The sequence below is a fragment of the Ursus arctos genome, unplaced genomic scaffold (assembly GCF_023065955.2).
Source record: "Ursus arctos isolate Adak ecotype North America unplaced genomic scaffold, UrsArc2.0 scaffold_20, whole genome shotgun sequence".
Classification (NCBI taxonomy): domain Eukaryota; kingdom Metazoa; phylum Chordata; class Mammalia; order Carnivora; family Ursidae; genus Ursus; species Ursus arctos.
This window is the reverse complement of record NW_026622875.1, coordinates 17,612,752-17,634,161: the sequence shown is the minus strand read 5'-3', so window position 1 is coordinate 17,634,161 and position 21,410 is coordinate 17,612,752. Positions and strand designations below refer to the sequence as shown.

Genomic DNA, 21,410 nt, shown 5'->3' with positions numbered 1-21,410 from the left:
GTGCGTGTCCCATTAGGGTCCATGTATGCAGGACTGCAGGCTAGGGGTCAGGGCATGGCAAGAACGGCTGAGATATACAATTTATTATGGTTAATATGAAATGCTATACCATCAACTAGCATAATCCAGATAAACAAATCCCTAAGTATGAAAATATGCAAACCAGATTTCTGCTTGGTGCATATCCAATTTTACATAAGCAAAATTCCCTTTTGCCAGCATTTGGGGCAGTGGCTTCTAGTTCAGAATTTTTTTAATTACTTGTCTGAACACATTCAAATCACGTATTTTATAATTTTCTAACATGCTTACAAGCAATTTCACCTCCCTTTCTCCACTTACCTTCTACCTTCCACCACTTCTTCACGCTGACTAGGATTCATTCTCAAAAGGATTTTCTACAATTCAAATATCTTGAAACTAATTCAAGTGTGGGTTACTCTGACACTTAAGAAAAATTCATTATTTGCATCTACAAAGAATTTAAATCCTGTTACAGAAAAGAAGCTGTAACTATCAATTATAGTCATTTCTTAAGGTTGTGTGTTTGGTTTAAAGTACACTGCTTAGTTTATCTTTTACCTTAACCTGAAAAATCTTACGTATCCACTCATCCATAAACCATAGCCTATGATGGTGCTGCTGATACTGGTGCAATAGAGCCATTCAGTGACTTGCTATGGAGAAGAGGGGCTTGGCTGTTTAGGATTTTATACCATATGAAAAAACCGTATGCTTACATTTGTGGGATATAAAAATACCAACCACTTTATATTAAATAATAATATAAAGGTTAGCTTATCAGTTTTTAAAACAGATCTTTCTTTAACCTTACCTACTCTATAGGAAAAACACCTGCTAATGCTTACTTGCTTATTCAAAAAATCACAGTTAATCTCCAAAAACAACATTCAGGCTAAATGGTTCTGTGATTTTTGGTAATCTTACACTTGAAAATGCAACAACTGTATATATTTTCAAAATTAAGCCACCCTCTTCCTTCTCCAATTGTTTTATTGGAACTGCTTCCTTCAATTTCCATAAAATCCCTCTGCAAACAGTAGGGGGGAAGGTCAAGAAAAGAGAAAAAGCACTGGGCACCACCATCTCCTCCAAAGATTGGGTCTAAGACAATACCGCTCACAAGATATGTTCCATTCTAGACGTGCAAACATATGTAGAATAAATGCTACTGTGACAATGATCGAGCAGTATATCAAAGAAAATTCCAGATCAAAAGGCATTCCAACTTTTTACTCCATTCTTAAGGCTTAACAGTAATCTCCTTGGCTAGAGACACATGCATACACACAGAGACAGATACTCAAACAAATACTTTTCTCCCATAAACTGGTTTTCTTTTTATTTACCATGTTTCTAGTTTACTGAATACAATCATATTTTAAAGATATGTAGTGAATCTAAAAATTAGATAGGTGATTTGAAAACTGTTTCAGGAACAATTTGGAAGAGGGCCTCCAATTTTTAAACAGCACATTTCATTAAAAAAACTTTTTCTAATTTTAAAGAGTTACCAGCATCATTTCTGTTAACCAGTAGCACTTAAACAGTTGAGACTGAAGCAGAAGAATATAAAGGTATTTTTTAAAACAGGAAGAGTATATGATTCCTTTCAGAAGATGGAAAATATCTTCATATAAACACCAGACTTTTTTCTCTCAAATTAAAGCACTTGGAATATTTTTAAATGTAAATTTAATTCCAGTTATTCTTAGATCTATGTTCTTACCTCTAAAACAAAAGTTAATTAGGAAAAAAAGCAATATCAAGGTCTGTTCAACTCCTGAGAGAATAACTAGAATATTAAAATACAAAACAACTTTCTATCTATGCTTCCTTGGGCAAAACAAATGTATTAATAGTAAGTTCCCTTCAGGCCTGTTTTCTGATTCCTGTAGCCTTTGTCTCTACTCCAAATGCTGACACTTAGGATTCAAGAGACATCAAATAACAGAGCTATAAAGATCATAAATTACAAAGGAAGTCTGGAGAAGAAGGTAATTGGCTCAACGTTGGTGAATAGAAGGGTCAGAACTTAGATCAAGGTTTCCTGATGCCCACATGTCAGTGCTCTTCCCCATAAGCCAGGCAGGTTCACCTTAAGAGCTTCTTTGATTTGTTCAGTTTTATATATGCATTATTTCTCCTGCAAGAATCAGAATTTCAGTGTGGAGCAAGAACTGAGCCTGGTGTGTTTTCTGTCTGTGTTGTTTTGTTTTTCTATTTTTCCTTCACATAAGGCAACACAGAACACAGACTAGTCATTGAGTAAATACTCGAATTAAATTTTGAAATATTAATTGTCATATTCAGAGTATTACACAATGGGAATTGTTCATAGCACACATTTGTATCTAGGAAGTTACAATATGTAAGTTATCTCTATAAAAATGTATTCTGGGAGAACTTTTAAAGTTTAGTTAATTAATTAAAGATAGATTTATTAAAGTATGTAGACTCATTAAAGAAAATGTAAATTGCTACTCAAAACGAAGAATTAGAGCAATACCAACAGAGTTACAGGTAAAAAATGCATAAAAACTTTCATTCACAGAAGAAAATAGATTGCCTAATGGCTAGGGTTATGCTCATATGTCCCACAAAACTTTATAGATATCAGGTCCACCTATGTCTACAGAAAACACAGTCATGTTTCTCCTCTACTATCCACACACAATACTTCCGATACCAGATGTGTAGGTTTTTTTCCCACACCGGCCAATTTTCCCACACCAGCTGAGTGTCCGGTAATTCAATTCAATTCAACCAGAATTAGCACAGACCCTACATGTTAAGGGCTCAGTCCCAACCACACGTAGATGGCCCCAGGTTACCCACAACTTCTGTCTGACTTGACTACAAATCTGAAGTTTCCAAGACCTCCTCCTCCGGTTCGATAATTTGCTAGAGCAGCCATGGAACCCGGGAAAACAGTTTACTACTGCAGGTTTACTACAAAGGATATTTTAGAAGATGCAAATGAACAGCCATATGAAGAGATAAATAGGATGAGATCTGAAAGGATCCCACGTGTCCCCACCAATTCGGGGTATACCACCCTCATCGCACACAGATGCAATCACCAACCCAGAAGCTCTCCAAACCCCATATTTTAGGTCTTTTTGTAGGCATAATCAATTATTAACTTATTTTCTAACCCCTCTTCCTCTTCAGAAAATGAGGTTTAGGGCTCAAAATTCAAGCTGCTGCTGCTGCTGCTGCTGCTTCTTCTTTTAAGATTTATTTATTTTAGGGGCGCCTGGGTGGCACAGCGGTTAAGCGTCTGCCTTCGGCTCAGGGCGTGATCCCGGCGATCTGGGATCGAGCCCCACATCAGGCTCTTCTGCTATGAGCCTGCTTCTTCCTCTCCCACTCCCCCTGCTTGTGTTCCCTCTCTCGCTGGCTGTCTCTATCTCTGTCGAATAAATAAATAAAATCTTTAAAAAAAAAAAAAAAGATTTATTTATTTTAGAGAGGACACAGGGGAAGGATCAGAGGGAGAAGGAGAGAGAGAATCTCAAGCAGACTCCCGCCGAGGACAGAGCCCACGTGGGGCTCAATCTCATGACTCCAAGATCACAATCTGAGCCGAAATCAAGAGTCTTAACGGACTGAGCCACCCAGGCACCCCTGAAAGCTTCAAGCTTCTAATCATGCCTTGATCTTTCTGGTGATCAGCCCCCATTCAAGGCCCATTAAGAGTAACCTCATTAGAACAAAAGATGCTCTTTTCACCCAGGGAATTCTAAGGAATTTAGTAGTTTTCTGACAGATACTCCTATCACTCAAAAATCACAAGGGTTTTAGAAGGTCTGTGTCAGGAACCAGGGTCAAAGACCAAATATTAATAGGAACCAGGGGCAGAGACCAAAATATATATTTCTTATTATTTCACAACCTATTAACACTTATAGACTAATAAAGTCTGTGATTTTATGGACTCCAACCCTGGAGAAGAAAGAGCTGTCTGTGTAAAAGAACGTGGTAAGAAGTAGAAATGGGATCAAAGAGTGGAGAAAGAAAAGCTGAGGACACAGAACCTAGGAACCCCCCAAAATATGCCAGGTATGTAGGTCTCTAACTATACTTAAATCAGAGTAGAGTAAGAACTCTGAGTCTCTACTTTGTAAGTCTGTTCATTTCTTTGCTTTGGTGGTTTTCCAATTTGGAGTTTTGTTTTGTTTTGCCCTTGGTTACCTAGTAAAGTCACTGTTTAAAAAATTCCAACCCTGTTCAAACTAAACTAAGAAGAAAAGGAGAATTGTCCTTCTCTAGATGTGGCCGACAAGAATTCCAGAGGGTCTGGACAAGCAGAGCACTCTGGTCACAGTGGTGGTGCCAGCTGGAGGCCAGGAAAGACCTTGCATGGCTAGAGCAGGAGAGGGGGGACCTCTGAAGACAAGGGGCCTCAGAGCTGCTTGGGCATGACTGGAAAATCCCAGCAAAGGACTAGTTTGCTCACTGTATAACAGCTCTGTGAGACTTCCCTAGATGATTGAATTAGGAAGGTCATTTTAGTCTGCCTGCAAAATGTTTGCCAGCTTCTTTTTGTTCTTTTTTTTTTTTTTTTTTAAGAAATGATTTAAATTCTATATTTGCTGATTTTTTTTGTTGTTGTTGTTGAGATGTTGAAATAGCTGCTGGTTTGAAGAAACCAGGAAGACAAGGATTAAATGTTTAAAGAACCGGTCAGAGAATGTATTTAAAATATCTCAAAGTAACTGGCTTCCTTCTTAGCACTCTGTATAGTCCCTATAAGTAATTAGCACCCTCAGGCCACATGAAAGTTGTGGCTTCAAACTAGTCACCAGTCAATGACAGAGCCTTGCTAACGAGACAATGGCTCTGTGCTGAGACTCTGCAGCCACTGAAATTAAAAAGTAGAGCTTCTGGAGTTTCTCCTGAACAATGCCCAGAATCGGGAATCCGAAGCTTCCGGGATTGCAGGTACACCTCCTACTTGCTTCTGTGCGGGCAGGACGGTGAAGCTGTGTGGCATGACGCATGTCCAACTTAGTGTACCTGAGGGTCTGGGACTGACTGCGGATGGTGGTGAAAGAGATAAAAATTGCATGTGCTTTAAAGTTCCTTCATGTGTAAGACTCTTTACCTTGTCATGTCCACAGCATAAAGAAGCAGAACCACATTAGCATTTAAATCAGAGGAAAACCCTCTCTCTTTCTCTTTGGAAGGAACTTCAAAACAGATTAACAGTAACTAGAAAATAAACAGGAGAATTCCTTCTACAAGTTTGAGAATTTAATCCTAAAGAAAATGCATAGATGACCAGTAAATGTAATACACACTGGGATGTCTTAAGCACCCAAAATAAGGAAAGCAATTATTAAAATCAACATAACAATCTAACAAATGAGATTTACAAACTGACCCATTTTAGAAACTAAAACATATTTGTTAGAAACACTTTTCCTGACCATTCCCCTCATTTGGCCCCTCACTTTAACTGTATGTTCACCAAAACTCTTATTAGTATTAAAAGTTTTACACTGTATATTTGTATACTTATTATAGAGTATATGTAAAGAACATATTTTTGCATTTTCTTTGAATTGTATTAAAATTAAAATGTGGTGGGTTTCTTTTCCCTTTATAGTGAAGACTTTGATTATAAACACAGTAATTCTTCAGAAATATGAGCCTTCAGCCTAAAGGGAGAAGATATGCAAATGTGGTAGACCCTGCCATTCCGTCTTAATAATGACTGGAGTGCTCCCATCACTCAGAAACATGCGTAGAAACTGGCTGATACTCCCTTGTAGGAAGAATAAAATTCAAAAAGAACACTTAAAAAATATATATCAGTGTTAACCCTAAATAAAGCAAACCAAAGACTGTCTACTACTCACTGTTTAAAGCTTTTCCCTTGTTAGACAACATTAAATTCTAAACCTATACAAACTAAACTTTAAACCAAATTTCTTGTAAAGAGAAATAGTAAACAAAATATATTTCTGTACTAATGAATTAAGTTTTTTCTCACTTAATCACATCTCATTTAAGATATATATTTAAGGGGCGCCTGCGTGGCTCAGTCAGTTAAGCGTCTGCCTTTGGCTCAGGTCATGATCCCAGGGGCCTGGGATCCAGCCCCACATCTGGTTCCTTGCTCAGCGGGGAGGCTGCTTCTCCCTCTCCCTCTGTCTACCACTCTGCCTACTTGTGCTCCCTCTCTCTGTCAAATAAATAAACATAATCTTTTTTTTTAAAGTTATAAATTTAAGAAGGGAGAAGATATAGACATATTTCAATAGGAATAAAAAATTATTGCTATTTTCCCAAAACTGCTACAGTATGCTATTAATACAATTTAAGGCCTGAAAAATACTTGAGTCAATTCAGCAACTAAGTACATAAACGCACTACCCTGAATTAGTTTTTTTAATAAAGAGATTTATATTTAAAAATTAAGTAAAATTATTAACAGAAGTCAATTTCCCTCTTTTAACATACAAAAGAAAATATATAATAGAAATCTTTCCTCTGTGTATAAAAATAACATACCTCCACTCTTTGACTTCTGTTTTAAAATAAAGTTATCCTGAGTTGGAGATATTGCGAGTTATTTTTTAATTATAAACAACAGTTTTTGAAGGGGCATCCTTTTTTTTTTTTTTAAGATTTTATTTATTTATTTATTTACTTACTTACTTATTTGAGAGAGAGAGCAAGAAAGCACAAGCAGGGAGAGCATCAGAGGGAGAAGGAGAAGCAGGCTCCTCACCGAGCAGGGAGCCCATGTGGGGCTGGATCCCAGGACCCTGGGATCATGACCTGAGCCGAAGGCAGATGCTTAACTAACTGAGCCACCCAGGTGCCCCATGAAGGGGCATTTTTATGACATGGTTAATAGGGTAATAATGAATTCTGTATTGCTAGACCATCCTAACAGCATTTCTAAACACAGGTTGTAACACATAAGCCTTAAGGTAGTAAGCAGTATAATGATAACAAATTATCACAGACTGTCTATAATGCTACTACTTAGGATGACTATTTCTGGCTAACTACAGTCTCGATAGCTCTAAAAAGTAGTTCTGTTATTTAAGTTTAATTTAGTGAGGCAAGCATACCTCTGCAAGTGCAAACTAGTAAAATGTAAAAGAGAAATATCTGTCACTTTAAAAGCCACCGATTTCTCAGTTTAGCCTAATTCATACCAATTGTTGAAGAAAAATAAAAGTACTCACTGATAAATGTGCTAATCATTTCCTCCCAGGAACTGAGCCACAAATTCATAACCAAGTTTCTAGACCAAATTCTAGAACACCCACAAGCTATGAAGAAGAAACATGCATCTCCTTTTCAATCAGTCATCAGTGTTTTATTCCTTTTTGATCATGAGTACACTCTTCACACCACAGCACATGTCTAGCTAGCATCCAGTGCCATGTTTAAAAAGATGCAACACAGAAGATGTATCTCTGAATTAAAAACACCATAGAAATCACTGGAAAGTCTAAAATGAAAAACAGACTGTTCGAATGCCCGGAATCAGCTGCTACTGTCCAGAATCCAGCTCCTTCTAAGAGACCAACAGCTCTCCATGAGCCACGCTTAAATGGAATGTCATCTCCTAAGGCAAGGATCCATAAGGTTTTTCTGTACAGGGCCAGATAGTAAATAATCTATACTTTGCAAGCCATACAGTCTTTATGGCAACTACGGGACTCTGCCTTGGAGCACCAAAGCAGCCACAAACAATATGTAAATAAACAAATATGGCTGTCTGCCAATAAAACTCTGTGGACCCTGGCTACTGAATTGCATGTAACTGTCACAGGTCACGATATACTACTTTTTATTTGATATTTTCCAACCATTTAAAAATGTAAAAACTATTGTTAACTCACCAGCCATACAAAAGCAGATAGCTGTGGCCTGCCAGATTTGGCCCATGGGCCACCGTTTGCCGCCCTGGGCTAGGGCCCAGTTTTCCTTCAGCCTGTGCCAATCCCTTTCCCCTCCATTTACACAAACCTACAAATATGTGCTTTCCTTTTAGCAAAGCATTCCTTTTGCTTCTTTAGGTCTCTGATGTCTAGTCTCTATTTATTTCCCATAGGTCCCAAAAGTCCAACAGAACAATTAGGATGTCAGGAAAGACATGGAGCACAGCCTGGAGAAAAGGACACAAGCCCCACCTGCATTGCTTTCCAGCTATGAGATCTTCTGCAAGCTACATAACTATTCCAAATCTCTACTTCACAATCCATAAAATTAAAAAAAGAAATAAAAATCATGGTATCCAATCACCTGAGAGTATTTCTGAAGGTGTGACTTTATATTGAGTAAGGCAGGTAGAGCAGAAAAATAGAATCTGTAGAAAAGAGGTGCCAAACCACAGTTCAGAAACAAGGCCTTGCCAGATATTTCATTGATAAATTGCTAGATCATAGTAGTGTATGGGTAGAGAAAGGAAGTTCAGTGAATTTAGTTAAAATCCTGGGAAAATGAGCATCCAGCAATCTCACTGACTGCATGTCACTTTTCAAAATTCCACAAGTGGGCCAGACACTCAACAAATATACATTGAGAACCTTTGTGTTAGAACAGGGAAGATCCTGTGAGGAGCACAAAAATGAATAGCTTAGTCCCTCACTTCAAAGAATCTACAATTTATTAAACATAAAAATCTATGATACAAAGCAGTTATGATCTATATTAACCAGCTGCATGAAAAAGTTAGAAAGTGAGCCAAACAAAAAACAGTAAGGGGTGGAGCACGTGGGTGGCTCAGTCTGTTGAGCATGGACTCTTGGTTTCAGCTCAGGTGGGGATCTCAGGGTCCTGAGAGCGAACCCCTTTGTCATTGGGCTCAACGCTCAGCAGGGAGTCTGCTGAGATTCTTCCCCTCCCTCTCCCTTCTCCCCTACTCCTCCCTCCCCCACCCCCCGTCAAATAAACAAATCTTTAAAAAAAAAAAAAAAAATATATATATATATATATATATATATGTCCTAGGAGCTAGATTTAACAATGAATAGAATTTCAAGGAGAACAGACAGACACAGAAATTTGAAAGTACTGTACATGTATGTATCTAGAATTGTAGGGTATGTAGATTATGGATTCTACTAGACTGTTCTCCAAAAATGATGTGCTTCTATCAACAGTCTGCAGGTTCCCATCCTTACAACAGTTGTTATGATCAGAGTTTATTTTTAAAATGCTTTAGTCAACGTGATGGTAGAAAAGGGTATCTTAATTTAGCTTTCATTTCCTATCCTCACATTCTCCATAGGTGTTTCGTAGGTCCCTGTTTATATCATGAAATAAAAGGCATAATCTGCTTACGCATGATGAGAAGTTCTGTGCGGCTGAAGCCCGGGACACACAAAGTACACAGAGGACAAGCCTCTCTCTCTCCCTTCCCGACGTTTCTCCAGGACCTTGGTCTTTCCCTCTCCACCCCAAAAATTGCCAGTTTGCATCAGGAGATGGGACAAACCTTTCCTTTCCTCCCTGAATGTGCCAGAGTAAATTAAAGAGTTCATAAATGAACATAGTTGAAAAATACTGGTCTTGACAGAAACATCTGAAACCATTTCCTCCATTTTTGCCCAAAACTTGGTTTCTGCCCAATTTAGATCATGGAATAGTCAAGGTACTTTGGAAAACCCACAGAAATTTTGATCCAAGCCTGGAGACCTGGTTGTAAATATGGGGTGGAAATACACCCACTCTTCTCCCCCTCTCATCCAGAAGGCAAAAGAGTATAGGAAAGATAAATCAGGGTTTTAACCTGATTTGTGGATACTCATTAGGAGGGTTTTGCCTCAAAAGCTCCCACAGGGATAAAATTTTAAGGGAAAATTCCTATAAATAATTCTAGGAGAAAATAATTGTTTTTAATCAAAATCTTAGATTCTTTCCATGCTAAAAACAAAGTGGCAACCAATAGGAATGAACATAGTACACAGCAAAAACCTCAGGAGGTATAACTAAAAGCAGTATTCTCAACTCTAGTCAACAGACAGCATCAAAGAAAGCTCGGAAAAAACATATTCCAAAACTTGATTAATGTGATTCAAATAGCACATTCCCTACTACAGTGGAAAAATGGAAAATCACTATAAACATTTGCTTTCAAAAAGGAGTTGCTAGTATCGTTCCAGTAACACTATAATGCCACATTGCCTCAGATACACACCGATTTTTCTAATCCAGGGGTTTTCAACCCTGGGCAATTCTGCCCTTCAGGAGACATTTTGACATTTTTCATTTTGAGACCTTTTTCATTCTCACACGTGGAGGAGGGTGCTACTGGTATCTAGAGGTCAGGGGCCAAGGATGTTGCTAAACATAACACAATGCACTGGACGGCCCCCCTCCGATAAATAATTATCTGGCTCAAAATGTCAGTTGGGCCAAGAAAGCCTGGTCTAATCTATTTCTTCATGGCTAACTGGGACATAGTGACAAATACAGGTGGATAGAAATGATAAGTACTTTTCTTAAAGACCTCCTATTAAGTGAAACAAGTTAAGAGTTCTAAACTTCACTTGACAGATGGATAAATAAAATCTCAAATTTAAAAATTTTCGGTTACACTATTTTAGGGAGAAAATGGAACATAGTACATGACTGGCCGTGTTATTGAGCAGTGTATCATCTATATTTATCAACTCATCACATTTACCTACACAAAAGTTCATAATCCAAACTGGCTACTGCTGCCTCCATGTACTACAAATTAATATCTTCCTGCATTTAGGTGCTAACTGAATTCCCCATGCCTACCCACCAAGATCGACCAGACCTCAGATTTCAGCAGTGGGTTTTACATGGTCAGTTTCGGAGGAAAACATTCATATCTAAAATTCCCCTTCATGTTACAATCCATTAAAACTTTACTGTCCAGCTCCATGAAACTTAAAAGCCAGAGTGGGAAAGCAAGATGATTTTGATTGTAAACCTAAAGGAGCCTACAAAGAGATGTATTCTATAAAAATAAGGGGGGGTGGTAATGCACTGAAATAAAATATACAGAGGCTGAAGAGGTCCCTCTAAAAGTAGCAAAGCCCTTCGAGGTTATTTTATTTCCCAGTAAGTTTTCTTTGGGTGTTTCAACAAAGAAAGTCATTTTTCTGTTTTTTTTTTTTTTTTTTTTTTTTAATATCTCCATTTCCATGTTTGCTGAAGGCATTTACTTGTCTACTTTCTAGGTGTTATACTAAAAGAAAATTTTAAAGTTATGAAAAAATTCAGTTCAAATTTAAAGGAACCACACAGGGTTCAGAAATCCATTGTGAAACCAACACATTTATCTAGGAGAAAGACAAGCATCATGTAACTGACAAAAATCCATCTACAAGCTAACAAAGCAAGTACTGTTTGGCAGGAATGTAGAAAGATGGGCAATTTAGCCCACTGAAGCCTTCTGAAACACTTAAAGATGAAGACAAAACTACTGCTTAGATGGACTAGCTGGGTTCTACACCAAATGTCATCTTCTGACTGTAAACCTGAAATAGAAATTTGTCCTTGTGCTTAAAGTTCAAGAAGAAAAGCGCCCTATTTACTTCACAAAAAAAAAAAAAAAAAAAGACAAAATGATCCTAATTTAAAAAAAGAAACAGTACAGCACCAGGATATTTAAGTGCGAGATCTAATTTCAGAGAGTTGAGCATAAAGTCAGAGCACAAAAGTGGAAAACTCCAAGGATATCTCCTGTGCAGCAAATGGCACCAAAGTCTGTTTTGGCAAACATGTGGTGAAACTCTTTAATCTTGGTAAATGTAAAAAGTTTTGTTTTACAAGAACTTGACTGGACTCTTCACTGCAGTTCCAGCTTCTGAAAACAAGAAATGGCACCAGGCTTAAGAAAAGGGTGGCTAAGGGGAGATGTGTGTCCACAGCTTCCCCTCCAAATCCCCAAGGAGGAAAGCAGCCGCCTGGAGGTATTGGTAGCCAGGCAGCCTTACTGAAAACAACCAAGGTTTTGAGCGTTGTTTTTGGCAAAAGGTAGACGTGTTACCGGCTGCTTCCTGGGGCGCTGGAAGGAATGTGTCAACATCAATCAGAAAATACACTGAGCCCCGTGTTTAGGTCACAGAGGGACTACTGCCTCTTCCAACACGAATAAATCATGCCAAATCCAGGAAAGGAGGAGAAAGGAGAGTTGCCCGAAAGGTGTTGGCGCCCAGTGACCTGCAAGACGAAAAGGAAACCCCAGCTTGTGCTGAAGAAAACTTCGTGCGCTCACAGGTTACGGTGAACTCCAAGAACCGACGAGGGCGGGGGCTGCCACACTTCCCCGGGGACCTGCGCCTCCCGAGGGCAGTTCTGGGGAAGACCTCAGCGGTCCTGAGGAGGCGGAACACTCACCTCGGTGGTCCTGGCGAAGGACAGGCTCCCACCGACTCATCTCTGCAGTCCTGGGGAGGGACGGGCGCCCCATCTACTCACCTGGCAAGCCCCGCGCGAAGGGCCAGTGGATGAATGAACTGCCCACCCGGCCGAGCCTCCCGGGACACGGGCAAACCGCGGAGGGCTCACCTGCGGGGATGCTGGAAGGCTTCTCCGAGTCTGCACCCAGGCAGGGATTCCAGAGCTGGAAGACAAGCGCCAGCAGCAGCAGCAGCTGCGGCTTCACGACGCAGCACCCCATCTTCGGCCTCTGGAGAGCCCGAGCCGGCTCCGGCACCCCCACCGCCCAGCAGCGGCGCACTTCTCGCGAGAGCGCGGGGACCCCGGTCCGCCCGGGGCGACGACTGCGGGCGGGAGCCGGCGGGCCGAGTGCGCGCAAAGGACCGGCGGCGGGCAGCTGGAGCGGCGGGAGGGCGGCCGAAATGAGGCGGGCGCTGAGTCGCGGAGGAGCGGGCGCCCCCCGGCGCTGCGGGCAAGTTATAGACTCCCCGAGGGGGAGGCGACAGGGCGGGCCGCACCCCGGCTATTGGCCGCCAGCTGACCCGCCGCGCCGGTGCGGTCGCCTCCGCTCGCCTTCCCCGGCCCCACGTCTGGGATTGTTTGCTCAACGCCGACCTATTTAAGGAGCTGTCTGCGGCTACGTGTAGAGGCTCACGCAGGGCTTCTGGCTGGAACAGGGGAGCGAGTACTTAAGTTTGGGAGTGGGCCTGGGAGAGTGGGGAGGAGCCGCGGGGAGTCTGGCGGGCGGGCGGTGCTCCCCTCCCCTTCTTCTCTGCTGCCTCAGCACCAGGAGCTTCCCAGTAGCCTCAGAGGGTGTGAATTTGCTCTTCTCTGGATTTGGAGACTCTCTAATCACAAGTGACTACAAATCCTCAGCAATCTTCGCCGATGAGACCTCGCCAGACTCTAAGTCATAGAAATGAATCGACCCCCCCCACCCTCAACCCTTACTCGGGGGGGCAAGTTTCTTCACTCTGTAGAAGGAAGGCCGTGTTTTTATTTTACCCTGTAAACCGAATTTTTTTATTGTCCAGTGAACATTTCTTCCTCCTCCGCCTGTGCCAGGAGAGCCATAGACTCTCTCCAGTAATGGCTTGTAAATTCTGCGGAATTGGAGTCCAGCATGTGTAACCTGGGGCAGTGCCTTACAAGATCTTCCTTCAGTCCACATGGAAAATTACTCCCAGAGTTGTCTGAGCGATCTCTCAGGTCCCTGGCACGTCCTCCCCTGCTTCCAGTTTTGACTCATGTCTAAGCAAATTCCCTTTTTCTGTATTACATCTCATCACATTTTAGGTAGCCCAGTATTTAATCTGTTGGGATGAGCAGGGGTAAAAAGTACAAGTGTGACAATTTTGCTTCATATATTTCAAGACATGAGCTATCTTATGGGAGAAAAAGAATCAGACTGATAATACGGTGGTATTCTGTAATCTTCCGCCTCTATTTTCCTAAAATGAAAAAAAAAAAAAAATAATTTGAGCCAATACTTTTTCCAACTCTGAGCCTTTGAAGTTAAAACAGAAAATTATTGAAAAATATACCCCGTTATGATCACATTTTGTCTAAAATTAGCATGATATCTAGATAAGATGAGTAATAAATGGTTGCATTTAAAACAGGTGGAAAAACCTGCAAAGAAGTGTTGCCTGGGTGTGACATTTTAGAAAATCATTTCCTGTGCCCAGAACTAACCCAGTTGTTACTGTTTTGAAAGTTGGGTCTCAGGATTTTAAGAGGAAAACTGGAGAAAGTTCAGAGAAGAGTAACAAATAATTAAAGAAATGGAAAGAATGACCTGTGAGAAGAATAAAATAGGTTTATTTAGCCTGAAGAAGAAAAAGCTAAGGGATGGATTCCTTAATAACATCCTTCAGCATGTGGCCAGCACGACTCCATAAAACCAGGCAGAAAACAAACAACATCAGTCTTCTGAGTCTGAGGACTCCGAAGGGAATAGCTGCTGGTCTTTTGGCCAAATCTAAGTCTCCAGAATTCCAGAACCTGTCAACTGCACCTGAACTCTGCCAAACTCCTTGAATTGGACTTCTTGCTTCCCTGGTTGTCCAGCATCTTCAAGAATTCACCCGCTCAGAGGCTACCTTTCTGCCCTGTCACTCCCCCTTTTGCCTGTATACACACTTAGAGCCTCTCCACATCACAAGTATGTATTTCAATTGCAAAGTCCACCAATCACTGCAGGTTACTATGAAATTTCTCCTCTATTGAGAGTCACAAGGTTAGGACTGTAAGACCGTATAAAGCAAGTGTTTCTTCAGGATATTCACATAGCCAGGCACATTTATCGCTGTCTAAAAAAGCCCCAATTCTGAAACCGAATCCTTCCTGCCTTCTTATATTTCCAGCTGTCTGCTGAACATTTCTGCTTGGACATTCCACTGGCACAATCCCCAAATGTCTTTAACTCATCAAATCCAGATCCCATTCACAGCTTCCTCAACTCTGTTAATGATACTTCTGCCTTCTAACTCACAGAGCCTCGGACATTTTCTGGTCTCCTTTCCCACCCCCGCAACACACAGAACTCAGTTCCAAATCCTGTCATTTTTTCCCTTGACATTTTCTCTCCATCTATTCCTTTCCATTCTCACTGCCACCTCACTAATGCACTCCTGAGTATATCCTAACTGTGCTGCCTGAATGTTTCCTAACTGTAGACCTTTCCTGCCCCCAGTACAATACCACTACATGCCACAGCTAGATTCATCATACTCAGATATGCTTTTGATTACTCAAAGATTTCATAAAGAACTTGGAAACAGTCCAAATCCCTTCATGTAGAATTCAAATTCTTTTACTATCAAGCCTAGTCACCTCTCCCTATACCTGTACACAACCAATATGGCTTGCTTTATTATCTCCCAAAGCAGGCCAAAGACTTTGTCCTTTTTATTCTCTAGAGTTTGGGTAAAAATCACTGTCTTCGTTTGAGTTTTTCCAGAGGCCAACCCTGAGCCAATATTCAAGGGTCAACAGTTTGTTGGGAGTGTCAATGAAAGGGCATAGTTGAAGGTGAAGTGACACAGGAAAGAGAATTTAGTCAATAATGGGTGCATTATTAAATCAACAACAATAATTGAATAGAGTTCAACCTCACAAAATTGCTGCACTTACCCTTCAGAAATATCCTGGCCAAGGGGCAAGAGAAAGGGGGTATATATATCCCAACACTCATTAGTCATTAAGAGCTGAGGGGCACTCATTAATTCTTGGGCATTCCATCCTGCTTATGCTCACAGACACAGCATGATGCAGCTTGTGGCCATAAGTCAGCTTGGCATATTCGGAAATGGTAAAAAGCTTTGGGGAGAAATGAGAGGAGCACTAACAGCACCTGCTCAGCCACCATGCCTCTGTTCATGTTGTCCCTCCATCTGAAAAGTTCCTCTCCAAACCTCTCCTTTCATTGGGCTAACTTTTGTCAGGCTCAGGCACTACCTCTTATAGGAAGCCCAACTTTGGTGCCTCAGCCTACCTCAGGCTGGGTTAGGTATCCCTATTCCAGGCTTTCTAATTCCTTAAACAAAACTTTCTCATTAGTGACAGTTTTTTTTGTGTTTTTTTTTTTTTTTATTAAACTGTTTTTTGAGGGCAGGATCCAGTTGTTCTTCATCACTGCATACTAAGTAACTGGCACATAGTAACATGTAGTCATTCATTCATTCATTCATTCACTCAGAAAATATTGTGTACCTACTCTGTCTAGGCACCATACTAGATGCTGGTAAAACAAATATATCAGTGAAAAAACAAACATCCCGATGCATTTGCTCTTACATAAAGAAAGAGATAATACAACATATAATGATAATAAGTGGTAGAAAGAAAATAAATCAGGAAAGGTAATAGGAAGGACCAAGGCGGAGAGGGTATGCGGAAACTTGGAATAGGAAGTCTTAGAAAGACCTCACTGAGAAGATGATGCTTGAGCAAAGACCTAAAAGTGGTGAGGGAAAGAGCGTCATTGTGCTGGGTGGGAAAACTGTGTTCTGGAAAGAAGAGACAAGGAGTTTAAAGATTCTGAGGCTAGCACATCTCTGGAGTGGTAAAAGAAGATAGCAATGAACAGGAGTTCAGTAAGACCAGTGGAAGAGGTGACGAGGAGGGTAAAGGTAAGCAGACAGTGTGAAATCAGTCATAGAATCTGGTAACATCTTTGGCCTTAAGGACATTATACGTAAGCCACTTACGTCTAAAATAGTCAAACTCATAGAAACTAAGAATAGAATGGTGATTGCCAGGGGCTGGGGGAGGGGGAAAAGGGGAGCTGCTAATCAGTGGGTATAAAATTTAAGTTATGCAAGATGAATATGTTCTAGAGATCTACTGAACAACATTGCATCCATAGATAACAATAATCTCCTGTACATTTAAAAATCTGTTAAAAGGGTCAATCTCATGGTCAGTGTTCTCACCACAAGTGAAAAAAGAGAGAGAGAATGTCATCAGATGGTTATACACATAGTAGTGACATGGTCTGTGTAGGGTTCGAGAAGGCTCACAGAATCCAGATGCGTGGTTTGACTAAGGGACATGGGAAAATGAAATACAAAGCCTGGAGACCAATTTGGAAGCTAATGCAGTGGTCCAGGAGATGACGGGGCTTTCAGCCTGGTTGGTAGCAATAAAAGCAAGTCAGCTTCTAAATAGATTTTGATTGTAGAGCCAACAAAATTTGATGGTTGGAATGTAGGTGTGAGAGAAAAAAAAAAGACAAGGATATTTATTCAATGAATATTTGTTGAATGAATGTGAAGTCAAACCTTGGGAAGACATGAAATAGGCCTGGGGGTGGAGAGGAAGGGAGAGGTTAAATGAAATAGATGAGAAGGAAAACAACCAGACAGCCAAGAGCTGAAACTTGGAGAAGACAAATGCTTTGAGGGGAAGAGGAGGAGTTAGCAAAGGAGACTGATAAAGTCTGAGAAATAGCAAAAATTCTGCAAAAGAGAGACTTGGGAAATAGAAGAAAGCCTGGGAAAATGTCAGTGCTTTTAGCACTACGGACATGAGTTTAAGCTCAAAAGCTTAGATGGGAGCAGAAGCCACAGTGGATGTAACATGCACTGGAGATGAGGGCGTGGAGGACACAGCAGCAGAACTCTTAGGCTGTTACCCTAGTCTAAATCAGCCTCTCTGCAGTGGTCAGGGGCAGCCTTTCTAAATTTAGGGAGAGCAAGTTGCCACCAAGCTGAAGGTACCTTCTACAAACGAGAGGCTCATAGCACACTCTGTGGGCCCCAGCCATCTTCTTTTTAAATTCTTTCTGCTGCAATTTGAGGGAAAGGATTTCCAAAGAGACTTTTTCAAGAGTTGGCTATCCAGACAAGACCAGTATGAGAAAATAAACACATGCTTAACATATGGTAAGCAAAAGAGCTTTCTTCGCCCAACAAAAACATTTATGTATCATAGGGGAAATGTGCATGGGCTGTTTTCTGAAGTTTTTTTTTACATCTCTGGTTTCTTTTTGTCTTCGGGAAAAGATAGAAGCCCTTTATAAATTCCAGGTCCCATTCAGCACTTCCAGCCACTTTTTTAACCTTCATTATATGATTTAGGCATCTGAGCATAACTGTATACAGTCTCCCCTAGGTAGATATGAATTGTGAAACCCTCATACCTAGCAAAATGATGTTGGACATAAAGCTAACCTCAGCCAGATTCAAAGTAAGAAGAGCAGGCCAGGATAGCAAAGAGAGCCAGAGAGCACACAAGTACTCCAAAGATGATCCTAACAGATGTTTTGTGACTATTCACACTCATTGGGATAGAGCTGTCTGGGCCGTGAGTCACCCTACAAGGTCAGCAGAAGAAATGTGTGGCTTCTGCATTCAGTATTCCAAACAATTTACCAAAGTTCCATACCAAAGCTGTGACATCTTTGCTGACATGGGTGACACCAGAATGACATTAATTCTGATTAACCGCAATATAGTGTCAAAAATTTCTTATTCAGACAGTAGTTTCTAATGATTTCTTATGGTAGCTTTTCTGGCCCCTCATTCTCCTGGACTTGCTTCTTCTCAGGACCATTTAACTCCTTTCTGTGGAAACATCTCTACCTAGAGGCACGTTTGCCCTGAAGCTAACAGAGCGTAAGCAAAAGTGCCCTCACTTACGAGAGCCTCTGGGCATATTGGGAGTGTCTGGGAATTGTATAATACGCTGTGTTGAGAAGGAAGCAAGGTTGTAATCAGAAACAGTTACTGAAACAGCATTTCACAGAAACTGCCAAAGGAGATCTTAGGAAAAAATTGAGACCTGAACCCCAAGGATTCCATCAATTGTTAGGTTTACTCTTCTTATCCTAAATAAGTACTCACTCTTTACCTTATTCTATATTTGTAACTCTATGGTCTTTTTCTTCTTAATAATGCCTAAAATGGTATCAACTTTAAACCTTTGATTTATTCCTTGTCCTACCCTTAAATCTAGACCCAATTCTTTCCATAAGTATTGAGAATATAAGGAATCTATAATCAATAAATTCCTGAGTCAACTCTGATCTTATATGATGCCCAGTTTCCAAAAATGACATTGTCACCTTATTCCTGTGTGACTGAGCTCTTCGTTGCATGCCTTAGCTCAAGTATTTAGCTATTATCTTGGATCCCTGTCTGATAGCCTAGTTCATCTCAGACCCAGAGCTCTCCTTGTCTCATAAATCTCCAGAGAATGGTGTTCTTTAGCTTCGCCAACCTCTGAAACTCCTCAAGGCCTCCTGCTGGCACTATCTTATCACCTGTGGTTGGGTGCTTCCTATGTATTCTGCCCCATGACTGGCTGGTCTGATTCTGAACATCCCTGTTCTGGCAGAGCTGATTAAGGCAGAACTAAACTTAGCATACATTGATTATGAGTGTTTGATTCAGCCAGAATACTATGAGTAAAATGATTATATTATAATTTCACTTGGTGAGATCTCCAATGATGTTAATTGGAAGTGAAGCATAGCCTAGCTAAGAAATATGTAGATCCATTATGCAATAAAAGAGATATAAGTAACTCTAATATTAAATGTTATAAAAAGAACAGAGAATAAAATCATAGAATATTATAAAGCTTTGGCCCCAGGGAAATGGATATTATTTAAAATACGCCATGAAAATACTAGTACTATTTTTAATTTGTCATTCTGAAAATCTGGAAAATGAATTTTGTGACATATGTTAAAGGAAATATTTCTGCAATAGAACTGAAAGGTAGAAAGGTTTATTTTAAAGGGTGTGCCAATAGAGAAAAGCATGGCATTGGTCAGCATGCCATGCCATGCCCATTCTGAATGCAGCACCCAGAATTATACGTGTTGTCTTCTTTAGATCATTTTCCATTACAGGTTTGCAAGAGAAATGGTTTGCGTCAGATGTAATTTTCTGTATCACAGACACAGATTACAATTCACAGAGCACCTTCATACCTTTGAAGATAGTTGTAATGATCATGCAGCCCACTTGCTGACTGCTTGTGCGCAACTTTGTATCATACGTGAAATGTTCAGTGAACTCCCTGCAGGCATCATATTTTGCAAAGTTCTCTGACATTATCTCTGACACCGCTCTGGTATCTGAAGGTAACCATTTGGTGACTGCCCTCTCATTTATCTTTACCTTCAATCACAGTGTTTTTCTTAATTACTGTTCTCATGTTACTTTGTTAATGTGTGGCCCTCATTTTTCCCCCCAGCTATTAATATGATTCTTAAAAAACCACAGTTTTAACTTAAAGTGGAAACACTACTTAGGTGCAAAGGATAATCAGTTTTTTAAAAAAATGTTTCAGGTATAGGCTATAAAAGGCAAATAATCATGTAAAGAAGAAGTCTTTAAAAAAGAATATTTTTTCTTAAAAATTTAAAAATCTCTTAAAATGAAAAATATTACCAAATCAGTTACATAAATGCCAACCTTTGAATTTTTCAGTTTTTCAATAATTATTATTTATTGCCTAAATCAAAACAAATAAATGTTACAACTAGTATCCACACAGCAAAATTGCCCCAAATCAATCACAAAAGTGGAAAATCCCTTTTTCTCTTTATTCTGCCCATGTTTTCCTTAAAGTAGGTGCACAGTTGTTCATTATACAGTCAACAAATAGTTACTATGCAGGCATCATATGCTAGAAACTACTTTGTCCTCAGGATTTTCAAAATGAATTAGACAGTTCTCTCACTTTGAATATATTCATACATGTTGAAATCACTGGGCAAAATAGTAAATTAAATCATATTAGTGTATAATCTGGTCTATAGTATACCTAAATAAAATTTTATTAGAGGGAAAAAATGTTCTGAATTTTGGATAACAGAATATTGGGGATAGACCTTGATGTCCCAGATAAAATAATAATTTGAATTATCCTCTCAAGGTAATTATTTTTTGTCATTTCTTGTTTATAAGGATAAGACTAGCATTTGTTGTTTACTGATTTTGGAATATAGTGAAATAATGAAGAAATGTTATGTTCTTTCATGTCTTTTTGTTGTTATCTATGTCAATTCTCAGTATAGTGCACACCTAGGAAATAATTAATTTTGATACTTCAGTTAGATAAGAAAATAAACTACCAAAAGTGTCATTTTTATTGCAAAAATAAAGCATTGAAAGGTAAGTTATTACAGTTTTAATACAGTCTTTACTCATGACCAATATTGCCTATCAGCTAACTTGCATAGGCCCTAATTTTTTTCTCTGTCACAAAACCAGTTTTGGGAGTATACAAAATATAATCTGAAGTATACTTTTAAAGTATACATTGAAGGTATTTCAGCAATGGCGATATGGCATTATGTTTACCTCAAATCATCGACTCAGGTCAACCTGGGTCCCGATGCTAATTCTACCACCTAATACCTGTGAAATCTTGACCTAGCTTCTTGACCTCTTGAACTGGTTGAAATTAAAGAAAATCTACTCTTGCACAAACAACGGTGTCCAGAAGCAGGGAGGTCCTCAGGCCTAGCATGTCAGGTCTCT

General features: G+C 39.9%; 1 protein-coding gene across 1 annotated transcript in view; it reads right to left on the bottom strand.

Moving 5' to 3' along the window:
• PLOD2 (procollagen-lysine,2-oxoglutarate 5-dioxygenase 2) overlaps window positions 1-13,010 on the bottom strand; it is a 94,459-nt gene extending 81,449 nt beyond the window's left edge. Inside the window, exon 1 of the mRNA XM_026497210.4 lies at window positions 12,541-13,010. Within this exon, the coding sequence (XP_026352995.2) occupies window positions 12,541-12,652 (112 nt within the window). The 5' untranslated portion in view covers window positions 12,653-13,010. The remainder of the gene's footprint in view (window positions 1-12,540) is intronic.
• Between the last annotated feature and the right edge of the window lie 8,400 nt (window positions 13,011-21,410).